We start from the raw sequence: 13,263 nt of genomic DNA on the forward strand, positions 1-13,263 counted from the left end.
CCACTCTCTCCCTCGCTCTACTTTGTTTCTCCACCATGGGTGCCATTGTGCAACGGTGCGCCGTGCTAGCCCTACCTCAGCGCATGTGGTAGTGTGCCTGCTTCTCCGTGTCGACGTCAGCAGGCGCTTCAGCTGATGCTTCGCTGCCGCCTCCTTTGCGTCGACTCGCCCAGTGCTCTGCCGCCTCGCCCTGTCACCCCTCTCCCGCCTCGCTCTATTTCCCTCTCCCCCTCTGCGCTTCCCCTCCCCACTCACACAAACACACACACTGATGCATACGCTGCCCCGCTCTCGCCGTTGCTGTCTTGTTGTGCGTAGGGTATCGCATTGTGCATAATGGTCAAGTCCCACTACATCTGCGCGGGCCGCCTGGTGCGCATCCTGCGCGGCCCCCGCCAGGATCGCGTTGGTGTGATTGTCGACATTGTTGACGCGAACCGCGTGCTGGTAGAGAACCCGGAGGACGCGAAGATGTGGCGCCACGTGCAGAACCTGAAGAACGTGGAGCCGCTGAAGTACTGCGTGAGCGTCAGCCGCAACTGCAGCGCGAAGGCGCTGAAGGATGCGCTGGCCTCGTCGAAGGCGCTGGAGAAGTACGCGAAGACGCGCACTGCTGCGCGCGTGGAGGCGAAGAAGGCGTGCGCTGTGTCGACGGACTTCGAGCGCTACCAGCTGCGCGTTGCGCGCCGTTCTCGCGCGCACTGGGCGCGCAAGGTGTTCGACGAGAAGGACGCGAAGACGCCCGTGTCGTGGCACAAGGTTGCGCTGAAGAAGATGCTGAAGAAGGCCGCAAAGATGGACTCGACCGAGGGCGCTAAGAGGCGCATGCAGAAGGCGATCGCTGCGCGCAAGGCGAAAAAGTAAGGCCATACCCTGACTTCGCTTGTTTCGTGATTTTACTTTGAAAAAAAAAAAGAACGAAATTCTGAAGGAGCAGCCGTGGTGACGGTTTTTGTTGGAACGGCCGAGAGCACAGATTCTGCACCGTGGAATGACGCCGCAACCCTGACTGAGCCACCGGCAGCATGCGAAGGCCGTGCTTGCTGAGCATAGTTTAGGCGGTGTTGGTCATGTTGTGATGCCGTAGTGCAGCCATCCAGGTGGCATCGGACTAAGCAGAGGGGATCGTAAAGCGCGTCAGGTTGTGGAAAGCTTTGTGTCTCCTTCCACCCACGATGTTGCGCACCCCTGCTTTCTCCTCGTCCGCGGAGGCATGTGTCTGCATGATGATTGCCGCTCGTTTAGTGCCTGTGTTTCTCTCTCAGTCTGCACCGGTGCACTCCACCTACTCTCTCGTTTCCCTCATCACTCTACGCCGTCTTCTCTGACTGTAGCCTCTCCTTCTTTCACAGCTACTCCACCGGGACACATACACATACACACACACACACATACACACGCGCATCACTCAACGTCCACAGTATACCCAGTGGAAAGGCAAGCAAGCAGGAAAGAAAAGGGGAAACAAGGAACAAGTCGACCGCAGCCCTCAGAACGCCCTCTCTTTTTCTCTCTGCACCTTGCTACTCTCTTTTTATACAGGTTGTGTAGAGGCGCAAAGAACCGAGAGTTGTGCACAGAATGGGTCTATGCGCTTGTGAGCACACATAAAGAGGGAGAAGTGCCGCCATCGGTGTCCTCTCTTCATCATCTTATCCTTTTGTTTTGTTGTTGTCCGGACGTCCTTTGCTCGCTCCGCCGCGTGTGTGTGTGTGTGTGTGCGAGAAACTGCATCAGCGTCTTTTTTTTCGTGGTGGTGGTGGTGGTGGGGGGGCAAGAGGCGGGAGAGGACCGGCCAAACAAACAACGAAAACGAATGCAAACACACACACACACACACAAACGAACAAACGTACACGAAACTCCCCTTCCCCCTTTTCCATTTTCTTTTGTTTTTCCAGTGGTTTTGTTTTTCTTGCTACGCCGGTGTTCTTTTCGTCCCCTCTCTTTTCCCCTCCTCCCCTTTCCCTCTTTTTTTTCTCGCCTTCTCCGCTCCTCCTCAACACGCGAATCTCTTCTGCTCTCTCGTTTCATGGATGTGCTTCCTTTTCCTCTTTGTGTTTCTTTTGTATTGGTCCTGAAGTACTTTTTTTTTCGTTTTGCCTTGAGCTTCCTCTTGCCCCTCCCTCTCTCGATTCTGTTTGTTTGTCGTTCCACAACCTCCCCCTTCGCACCACCCTGTCGCTTCAGCCGCCGCTACTCCCGACTTGTCTTTCCGTGTCTCCTGGTCCAACTCCCGTTTTTCAAGCGTTTTTCTCGTTTTCCTTCGTCCAGACCTCAGTCCATTAGCTCTACCCTACCTGTGCGTGCTTCTACGTGTGCAAGCTCGAATAGCGTGCCGCAACCTAATCTCACGATCAAATCTGCCCAGAGAAGAAAACGGGTTCCGACTGAATAGGGCTCGCTGGGGAAAGAGGAAGGAGGGGGCTGTGACGTGTGGGTGCGTTTCTGCGTCTGTGTCTACGCATCTTCGATACTTTGAACGAGTAGGAAGTGAAAGGCCCAGAGCCACCCACACGAAGCGCACGAGGCAGCCCCGCAGAGCTGAACAAGTGCCTGGGTACAGGCCAATACCAAAAGAAGCAGAGTAGGAGAGGGGATTAGCAGAGTGTGCTCAAGGACGCGGGTGCGCTGTGCTGTAGAGTCCTGACGCATAGCCCACGTGCATTTTCTAAGCTCCTCGGCTGTAACTTTTGAGGCGGCTTGCGTTGTCCACGCTGTTTCTCACTGCTCCACCACCTCTCACTCCCCCTTTTCCACAGCACTCACACTTTCATCCACGTCGTGAGCTTGAGGTGTTCTTTTGGTTTCTTGTGTGTGCCTCGTGCAGTGACCACGCGTGCAGGCCCCAGCCACCTTTTTTTTCGCCTCTACCCCGCCACTACCTTTTTTTCTTTGGTGCTGCACACATCCCCCCTTTGGTCCCCCCTGCAGCCCCTCTCTGCGAGTGTCAGTGCGTAAGGAGAGTTGCACCTGCGTCATTACCCACTTCTCCCACGTGTCCGCAGTCACGTATAGGCATCGCAGCGGTGCAGACATTTGCAGGCACTCCCTCCCCAAGTGGCGCGCAGGTGTTCGAGGGACTACCTGTAAAACTGAAGGGGTCATCTTCCCTGCAATCGAAGCAGGATATACAAACCTGTTTGCCTCATCTTCCACACCTCTTGCTTTTCCTTGTTTCGCATTTGTCTTGCTCTTCCACTTTCGTGTGTTTGTACCCGTATTTTTTTTTCTGCGCTCTTTCGGCTCTGTTTTAGCTTTTTGTTTTGGCTGTATTCGAGTTTCGGAGCTTGTTGTTGCGTGCGTGGCCACTTCTCTTTCACGCCACCGCCCTCTTCCTCTTCGTCCAACGACAATCTCTCTGTGCACTCTCCATACTCACACCGGAGACAGGGCACGAGTTGAAGACGGCCAAAGGCGAGAAGAGGGCGGACACAAGTCTCCATCTGGCACACAAGCAAACGGTGGTGTCAGGCGCAAAGCACAGGCAAACCAACAGGTGCGACTCACACCTGTCCTCTCCTCTTTCTGCACCCCACGCACTGACGGAAAGCAATAACACTGAGGGAGAGACTCTTGCCTTTTATTTTTGTTCAATTCCATCGCAAATTTATCTTCGCTTGTTGTGGCTTATCTGACTTTTGTGGTTTCTTCCGTCTTTGACCGGAGCTCGCACCTAACCGCGCTCTGTTTCTTTCGTGCAGGCGCTTCTTCTGTTTTCTCGCCTTTTTCTGCCCCCTCCCCCCCCCTCCTCCACCTCCTTTGCGTGTGCCTTCATCCTTGTGTGGGTGCACGTGTGTGTGTGTGTGTGTGTGCCTCCCGTGGTGTGTCCTTGACGGGTTTGCCGGGTGCCATCTGCGTTCTCCGTTTGATCGTTATTGGTTGGCTGTCTGCGTTTTTTTTTTTTTTGCTGTGCTGGCCTCTCCTGGAAGCCGCGCCACCGCCCGCTTTCCCTTTTCGGTCTTTTTCGTGTGCCGGTCTCTTCGTCCCTCCCCGTACTCTGCGTCGGAGACTGACAATGAAGGATCATGGCCTGTTCACTGGCGCGACGTCAAACGCGTTTGAGCAGTCGGCAAACCCGCGGGGTGCGTCCGATGAAGTCACCTCGGCACGCAGCTACTATAATATGACTAGGCTGTACCCCATGCCCTGCGCTGCCCGGAAAAGAGTACTTCCAGAGTCACTGCCCTCTGAGACACACCGCACAGTGGAGCAGCTAATTGTGGGGTTCTCGCGTCCACCTCAACTGCTCGCAGAGAAGCCTCTGGCCGATACGGCAGAGCCGCAGCGCATGCTGGTGCCTGTGGATGCCACCTGCACCCCTCCAAGGCGTCTGATGCCGTCTCCCCAGGGCACACTCAGGCGTTCGACCACCTGCGTGCACATGTCTCGTCGAACGAGTACCCCGAGTGAGACGACGCGTATGCTTGAGGCGAGTGTGGTAGAGACAACGAATCCGGTTCTCCATCCACCAGCGCAGAATGTACATGTGCAGCCGCGGACGGAGATCACCACGTCGCCGTTTTGCGTGAACCGCGTGTTTGCTGACCGGCTGCTTCGGTATGGGCAGAGGTCACCGCCGGCGCATCGGCTACAGAATCACCACGTTTCGCAGACGAAGACGTCACTGAAGCCAAAAGATGCGGACGCGTCGGCGACGCTGTGGAGCGAGGCTGCATCGCAGGCGGATGTGCTTGCCTTCTTCGGCTCTCAGGATGACGTAACGAGTTTGGCGGCGAGCCCTTCACTGCGAGCCAGCCACAAGACCCCCGTCAGCAAGGAGTTGTCTTGGACTGCCGTTGATGCAGCAACCAACAGCTTCTGTAACATCTCCTTTAGCGACTGCATCTTTTCTGCTGAGACCACTGTGGCGGGCATGTCACAAGTCAGCGGCACTCTCCGTGGTCACGTGATCGACCCACAGGCGGTCCTAGGCTTTCACAGAGACGGAGCACGACGCCAGCGCAGGTTTTCAAAGGCTGTCAGAAATGCAGAGCCTCAGTAAAAGATGGTGTAGCTTGCGTCGTTTTCTTCCTCTGCGCATCCGGGCTTCCGGCTTCGGCGAGGCACGTGTGCATCCTACGCCTTCCCCCCTTGCATACGTGCGTGCTCCCTCATGTAGCTTCCTGTGGAGGACTGCCGCGCTGCGTTGACGCTTCTGTGAAAGAAGTGGGAGCGCCGTCTCGCAGAGTCACATTCACCCATGACGGGCTCGTGTCGCTCTTGCGGGTCTTCTTTCTAGGGCGCTCCTTTTTTCTCCTGCATCTCTCCGTTTTCTACACCTGTGCGAGATATCAGCCTGCGTCTAGGTTGTCGCGTCCGCGGCGCAACTCCATGGGTGCTAACACTCCCAGCGTACCCATGCTCACACAAGCTTTCACCTATAGAATAGGTGCGCCCGCGTGTATGTACGTCTATGTAGATATGCGCGCCTGTAAGTGCCTTGCTCTATGTTCCACCTCCATCTGCAACAGCGTACTCGTGCACACCCCGTACCATGCTCACAATCGGTTTGGTAAATTACTTTTTGTGTGCTTCTGTTCTCCATGTTTCATCTTTTAGTTCACTTTTCACTTTTGTGCTCCAGGTCGGAAGGCCACCAAAGGACACACAAAGGCAAGTCAAGACAAGCAAGGGGTAGTCCTGCCCTTCGCACCCCCACTTTCTTCCTTTCTATGTCTTCTCTCTCTCTATCTCGAGGGGCTCTCAAAACCCCTTTAGAAGAGACAAATAGAGGGACTCGCAGAAGCAATGCCGCAACGGAAATGAGTGCACCCCTATCTCAGTTGGTAACCCAGGCCACTTTTACGTTGCTCACTTTTGCGGCGCCGTCTCTCATGTTCCTCTATCCACCTTCCCTTACCTCACGTCTTCCTCTTCTGCGCTGTATACCCCCTCTTCCTCCTCCTCCTCCCCCTGTGACATCACTAGCTGCTCACCTTTTTTTTCTTGCTTTCCCGTTTGTTTGATCGTCTTCTGCCCTCATCTTCTCCCCCAGTTCCTATCACCTCCCCCTTCTCTTGTGTAGGATCCCTGTACTTGCATACCCACACATGTGCGCTTGTTGTTTTCGTATGTGTGTGCGTGTATGCTGTTCCTCTATATTTTCTTCCGTGTTACTTCTTCGGATTGATTTTTGTGCTTGCGGTTGTTCGTTCCCTGGCAAATTTGTTTACCTCCGTAAAAGGACTTCGGGGTGGGCCGATGTGGTTCAACTCGTGTGTGCGTGTGTGTGTGTGTGCACCGGCTACACCCCACCTTGTTGGTGTCTTTCCAGCTTTGTTTGACCTGCTTTCTGCTTTGGCGTTTTTCCTTTGTTTTTTTTTTTTGTTGCGTTTCTCTCCCTTGTATCTCTGTGCTTTTCTGTCTTTCGCGAACCCCTATGTGTAGCTTCCCCTGTCAAGACCACCAACACCCCCTTTTCCTTCTTTGTGTTTTCCCTTTCGAGTGTTTTACCATGGTTTCATCCTCCTCTCTCTCTCTCTCTCTCGCTCCGATTGTGTCCTTCTTCCCCTCCTTTTCCTTTCACCAAGCATGTGACTAGTGCTTCTTTAACCTTCTCTCACTTGTCTTTTCATTCTCTCTCTCTCTCTCTTTCTCCACCGCTTCGCCCTTTCGGATCTCGCCTCCCTTCTTTCTGTGCACGTCAGCTGTGGATCGGCGAGTGCGTGAGCGTGGCCTGCTTTCCTGTGAGTCGTCTGAGTTCGCTGACTGCAGCCCTGTAAAGGCGCCTCTTCCTCTACTCGTGAGCTTCTTGCGCACCACCCCCTCCCTCACTCTCTTCCTGCTTCCAATGTATATATTTTTTACACACGTGCCCCCCCCTTTTCTGCACTCACCTGTGTTTCGAGCTCACCATCGTTAGGTATCCCTGCGTTGGTGTGCGTATACTCATCTGTACCCCTCATGTGACCTTACCCCTCCGCGCTTGACAAAAAGCTGGTTTCTTGGTCGTCACTCGAGCATTCGCACACACAGGCATGAGCGCACACTCGACATACACTCCCGTGCCTCCGTTTCTGGCTCTTCTTCATGCCTCTGACAGAACTGTGGTGCCTACGTCCACCACCCTTTCTACTGGAAGCTCTCTGATCCCCCCTCCTTCTTCATGTGTATTTGCCCCTTGATCGACATGTGCGTTAAGTCGTCTTTTGCTCTTTTTTATGCACATACTTCCACCACCACCACCACCACCACCTCTGTTCTCTTTCTTTCTCGCCTTTGCTTTCCGGCTGTGCATATGTGTGCGTATGTGTGTGTGCTCTTTTTTTCGTTTGTTCGCGTCCTCGGACTCCGGATGTGTGGGTGCCTGTGCGTGTGTGTAGGCACTTCCCTGCCTTCGCATCTCTCTCCGTCTTGCTCTCACTTGCTCTCACTTGCTCTCACAGTTCTTCTGAAACTCTGATCAACCCCCACATGAGCCTCCACAGGAGATGTCGCGCCGTTTCAGCTGTAAAGGAGCTGGCGCAGAGATCGAAGGAGAGGGGATAGTGTGGATGAAGCGAGGGAGAGAAGGAGTGAAGAGTTGTGAGCGACGAGAGCTGCACCTTTTGTTTGACAATCTCAAGGCCGAGGGACAGGGGCGCGGCGAGGCATTGGTGACATGGATTTTTTTGTGCGCACTGGTGTCGAGAAAGGGGGAGCTTTGGTGCGCCTGCGTGTATGCCTCTGTTAAGGTGCGTTGGTTTCTACCGCCAGCCACTGTTGCTGGGCTTCACCCAGCTCATCTTTTCATCACCGTCTCTTTTGCCCCCATTCCCTCTACTCCATCTCACTGCATCTCGATTCGCTTCCTCCCCCCGCTCGCCTTCTCGTGCCTTCAATATTATCTCGAGTTCTGAACAACAATATATATATATATATATATATATATATATCTTTTCCTTTTTTTCTCCCTTTCAAAGTCCGCGCCAGTGTTTCGCTCTCGCTGCTTGCTTCACTCCCCTTCATCTCCTTCCTCCCGCTAACTTGGAAGCCACATGAGTGTGCAACTGGGCTTGAGCTCTTTTCTTTTGCTGTTTTACTTTTCCACGCCCTTCATTGGCTGCCCCTCTCTCTCTGCTGATCTACGCACTGCTCCTGTGCGCGGCGTCCTCACTGATTTCCTGTTGTCACTCCCCTACCAGCCTTTTTCCTTCACACTCCACGGCGTGTAGCTAGCTGCTGCTGCTGCTCTGCGTGTGTGTGGAGCTCGTGCTGCACGTCGTGAAGGCATTGCGGGGGGGGGGCGGTGACCGTGATGGAAGTGGGAGTCTCGGCGATGGTCGACACGCTACCCACCGCTTCCCTCTCTTTCCTCCTCCCTCCGCCTGAGAGGCTCGCTCCTTTGAGCGAGTGCTCCAAGTTGAAGCGGCCGATCCGGCTAAACAGCAGCGGGTGTCGGTGAGGACACAACATCCGCGTTGGGCACGAAAAAAAAAATCAAATCAAACAAGAGAATCGAGTGCGTCACACTGTACAGGCAACAAAAAAAGGGCAGACGCAGGGCCCAACTAGCGCCCCCTCCAAAAAAAAAGAAACAACAACAACAAAAATAACAACAGCCCCGAAGCCGCACGCCAGCCACGCACGAAGGCGCCTGTACAGACGCGTACGTGGATTAGGCATTGCAGGCGGCCCTGCCCACCCAACTGCAAGCACGCACATTGGCATGGGGGAGGTTTTTCCTTTTTCTCTTGTTTCGGTCATTTGACTACGACATGTATTGTGTGTGTGTCTTCCGTCGAAGGCGAATTCGTGTGTTAGCGTCAGGAAGCCAAGGGAAGAGACTGCACAAGCGATCGTCACTTCACTGAGCCCCACGCCTCCCTCTAAAAAAGGGAGGGGAGGGGGAGGGCGGAAAATGCATGTGCCGATCCGTCTCGGACTTTTCGTCGTTTCTATTTTACTTGTGTGTGCACATATCTGTTCTCCATTCTCTTTTCAACTCTGTGCCCTGATGACGGTGAGAAATACTTCAGTGTGTGGCATGACAGGGCCCAGCACCAGCCCCGTGGGGGAGCCCAGCAGCCCCACACCCCTACCGGTGCCGAACCACTTTTTGGTGGCGAAAGGGCCAGGCACCTGCGACGTGGGGGGTGAGAGCGATTCATGGCTACTGACGCCGGTGGTCCGATCCTGGATGGCGTGGCGTCGGGGCGGCGTGTGACAGCTCACGCGTATGTGTCATTGATGTGCGTGTCAAAGTGTCAGCGCGACCCGTGCGTACCCAACCCGCCCCGGGAAAAATGATAAGAAACCACTCTTGCATCCGAACGAAGGCGAACACAACGAGTAGTGCCCCCGCTGTCGTGGTGCTCGGATACCAAGGACTGACCACCAGTCAAGCACCGCACTATGAGGCGCGAGCGCGCCCTGCTCTGCCTCTTCACAGCTGAGCACGCAGTTCCTGCTCCCTCCACTTCTTTCGCATGCACCGATATGACAAGGAGGTGGGATTCGGTTGCGAGTTCAGCTATGTTGGAGGAAGGGAGGAGGGATCGGGGGGGGGAGAGCGTATCCCCCGATGCGGGAAGGGGTCAAGGATGTCAACGACGATTGTTCACCGGCAGACACCGAAGCCAGGGTTCTGTGAAGCCTCTCGCTCACTATTTCCCCATGTCTTTTTGCTCTATCGCTATCGTTTCCCCCTTTTCTCCTCGCTCTCGCGGTCTTGCGCGGCCTTGTCCGCCTTTTCCCTCTCTCTGCCCCATCGATGCGAGACACGCGTAGGTGCGCTGCCCGCTTCCTCCCACGCGCACGCTCGTGCTTATCCTCTACCGTGTCTCCCCTCAGTTTCAAAGGAGGAGGGGCGCTGAGGCTGTCAGAAGGCTGCGGTGCAAACACATACATGTACACGCGTGCTTGTGCGCGTCGAATCGTCGGCTGCGTTTTCGATCGTTAGTCTCCCTTTTTAACTTGTCGCCTCTGATCTGAGAGCAGATCGCGCAGAGCCACGTGGCAGTCGCTCTTTCCTCATCCCCCGCCCACGCGCCGGCTCTCTACGTCTTTGCCACCGCAGCAGCACACCGTGGGCGGCGGCGAAGAAGGGAGAAACGCTGCGGTGCAGCTCAACGCACAAACTTCGACAGCTTTTAGGTGGAGGGCCGACAGCCACAGGCAACACTTATTATGAACAACATCTGCCGTGTGTGTATGCGCACCGGTGTGAGCATGTGCATCGACTTGCGTCTGCTCGTAGGTTGTACTTGGTCCTTCCCGCAGCGGATGACTTCGCACTCGCCCTTTCACCGACAGTCGCTCTCGCTCACCTGCTCGAGCACGCTGCACAACCTGCGCCATGCTTCTAGTCGCACCTTCCGTACGTCGGCGTCGACCTCGACTGCCAAGCGCAAGTGCAAGAGATCCCCCACGACGTCGATTAGCCCCAGTCGCAGGGCAGGGGTCGCGGCTTCTTCCAAGGACGAAAACGCCGCTGACCTGTTCGCGGCGGAGGAGCATCGGTTGACGGAGAATGATGTGCGGCTGGCTATGCGCACGCTCATGGCGTCGCACTTCAGCCTCGTCCAGCACGCCCGAAAACCGGAGAAGATGCAGGTGGCAAAGGAGCGGGAGGCGATCGAAGAAAAACATCACGGTAGGCAACGTCGTCTCCTCGAGAAGGACGAGAACTCACTGCGACTACTCGGGGCGGACGGCATGGTGATAGGGGAAGGCATCCTTCCGCTTCTGGCGGCAGCTAAGAGGAACCCCTTCGACGCGACTAGCTCTCGCCGTGCCACGTCATCGCCTGACAACGCTGCGTGGCGAGCGCTGAACCCGGTCGGTCTCGCAGCCTCACAAGCCGTTGCATTTGCCTCGCTTCCCGGCGACGGCGACGGCGACGACGCCGATGCGCTGAGCGAGGCCGAGTACGCGTCTTTCCTCGCACGCACCGGGGCGGCATCGATCGACGGTAGCAAAGCGGAGGAGACGGAGACGGACGCGTGGAAGTCAGCCACACTGGCGACACTGAGCGTACCTGACCTCTCAGTCTACGACGCAGACCACGACTTCCGCATCAACAGTGAGGAGGTCGTGCGAGGAGCAGGGGGTGATAGCTCCAGGGCGGCGCCGTCGAGTGCGGGCACCACCGCCACGGTGCAGGCTGAGAGACTAGGCGTGCCGACCGGCTTAGATCCGTTGTCGACACGCCCAAGTGCATCCAAGGCAGCTGCCGCGGCGATGCAGCTTCAGTTTGACGAAGACGAGGACACCGACTACACCGTCGCCGCCTTTGTGGATGACAACGATGATCCGTTGGACTTGTGATGGTGAGTCACTGCTGCTGCTGCTGGTGCTGCGGCCATAGTGTTTCGCACTCGAAAGGAAGGGTGCGCACCTTGCGAAGCATCGAAAAAGTCTGCGCTGGCACGGTGGCGCTGGGCTTTACTGTCTGTTTTTCTTCCGTGTCTCCTTGCATCTCTGTGTGAGTGTACCGGGAAGGTTGCTTGTAGCAACACAGCCGGAGCGCCGCGGTGAAGCCGCAGCCTGCTTGGCGAGTGTGCGTGGCGTAGTCGCTGGTTCGACGTACAGCCCGCTGGTGGCCACACACGGCTTTGTGTAAGTCCCTTTCTTCGCACAACGTGATGAGCAGAAAAGATGACGCGTTGCCTGTGCGCTGCTTCCTTCCCTCTTTTCGAGTGTTTCCGTATGAGGCGCACTGCATGCGTCCGTGTGTGGTTGTTCGCGTCTGCTAGCAGGAGCGTGTATGGTGAAAGAGATGTGAGCGGAGAGGCTTGGCTCCTCAAACAAGCACCGCGACTTCGTGCATGTGCGTTCGTCGCCATCTCTTCTCACTCCACCTCCTGTGCCGCCATCGTGGCGGCGTACAGCCGGTGCCGAACAGCCCCGCCTGCGGCGTGGAAAACCGAGCTTACGCCTCCCTTTCTTTGCATGTGCTCCGCGGCAGAATCGCTGCGTGTGCTTCCCACGTCTCTCTTACACATTGCTCCTCTCTTTGGTGCCACTCGTCTTGTTCTTGTACGAGCTAGGGTACACACACGCACACACTTACCTCACTCACAACCCCACCGCTCGCAGCCGCTACTATGCTTTACCGCACGGCAGTACCAGTGCCGGCTGACGCGCTTGTGCAGCGCAATCTGGAGTTCACGCGGACCGCGTGGAAGGCAGGCCTCCGTCCCGATCAACGAGATGCGAATCAGCTGCGGGTGGTGGAGATAGACTTCCCGCTGCTCTCCCGTGACGTGGTGCAGGTCAAGTGCGGCAACACCGTCGCCACGGCCACCATCAGCTGCGACCTTGTAGAGCCCTCCCCGTATCGTCCAAAGCACGGCTTCTTCGAGGTGCATGCCCGCCAGCTGCTGAACGAACGCGACCCTCTCGACCAATCTAAGGAGATCAAGCGCATCAGCATGTACCTGACGCGACTGCTCTCCGGCAGTGTGCTGGAGACGGAGAGCCTTTGCGTCATCCCAGGCCGCCGCGTGTGGAGCATCGATGCAGAGGTGATCATTGTGAACAATGATGGCAATGCGCAAGATGTGGCGCAGTGGGCCGTGATGACCGCCCTGCAGCACGTACGCAGGCCCGAGCTCACCATTCGTGGCGAAGACGTGATTGTACACCCCCCGCATGAACGGGACCCGGTGCCGCTGCCGCTTCATCACATCCCCCTCTCCTTCACGTTTGCTGTCTGCGCCAATCCGCAGGAGGTGCAGCTGGCGGTGCGCGCGGCCACGCTGCGTAGTGCACATGCACCTCGAGCCGGTGCCTCCTCCGGCGCCAACGCGGATGAGGGCGACGGTGAAGCGGAAGAGCTTGGCTGGTCGAGTGACGCACTGCAGGTCGTGGTGGATCCGTCGTTAGAGGAGGCTACCGCTGCCGCGTGCACGGTGTCGGTGGCCCTGAACGGTGAGGGTCACGTGTGCTCGCTGGAGAAAGCAGATGGCTGCTATGTGTCAATCGCGTACCTGGAGCAATGCATGGAGATTGCCACGAAGCTCACGCAGGCGCTGCTGTCGCAGATGAAGGAGTCGATGGAGGCGCACAATGCGAAGCGCACGGAAGCGGTGCGCAGCCAGTTTCTCTGGGCACAGCAGCGTCACGGCATCCAGGCTATTGCGACCCCGGGGGACGAGGGGGAGCACGCACGCAAGAGCGCCAAGACAGAGAAATGAGCGTGAGTGAGGGGCGGTGTACCGCTCTCGCTATCGACCCACTCAGCCAGGCACGCGCGCGCCCAATGTGCGCCTGCAGAGAGAGGTGGTGTGTGTGTGTGTGTGTGTGTAGGTGAGACGGCGGTGACACGCCCCTGTCCTT

At 56.6% G+C, this 13,263-nt stretch overlaps 3 protein-coding genes across 3 annotated transcripts; all 3 read left to right on the plus strand.

Annotated features, from left to right (window-relative positions):
• Positions 1-336: 336 nt before the first annotated feature.
• Positions 337-864, plus strand: LMJF_22_1560 (putative 40S ribosomal protein L14; the record flags this gene model as incomplete). Its single annotated transcript, XM_001683255.1, has 1 exon — positions 337-864. One exon carries the CDS (start codon positions 337-339, stop codon positions 862-864), a length of 528 nt encoding a protein of 175 aa, XP_001683307.1.
• Positions 865-10,152: 9,288 nt separating this feature from the next.
• Positions 10,153-11,250, plus strand: LMJF_22_1570 (conserved hypothetical protein; the record flags this gene model as incomplete). Its single annotated transcript, XM_001683256.1, has 1 exon — positions 10,153-11,250. One exon carries the CDS (start codon positions 10,153-10,155, stop codon positions 11,248-11,250), a length of 1,098 nt encoding a protein of 365 aa, XP_001683308.1.
• A 779-nt stretch (positions 11,251-12,029) lies between these two features.
• On the plus strand, positions 12,030-13,121 carry LMJF_22_1580 (putative exosome complex exonuclease RRP45; the record flags this gene model as incomplete). Its single annotated transcript, XM_001683257.1, has 1 exon — positions 12,030-13,121. The coding sequence occupies one exon, from the start codon at positions 12,030-12,032 to the stop codon at positions 13,119-13,121; it is 1,092 nt and encodes a 363-aa protein (XP_001683309.1).
• Positions 13,122-13,263: the final 142 nt, after the last annotated feature.

The sequence above is a fragment of the Leishmania major genome, chromosome 22 (assembly GCF_000002725.2).
Source record: "Leishmania major strain Friedlin complete genome, chromosome 22".
NCBI lineage: Eukaryota > Euglenozoa > Kinetoplastea > Trypanosomatida > Trypanosomatidae > Leishmania > Leishmania major.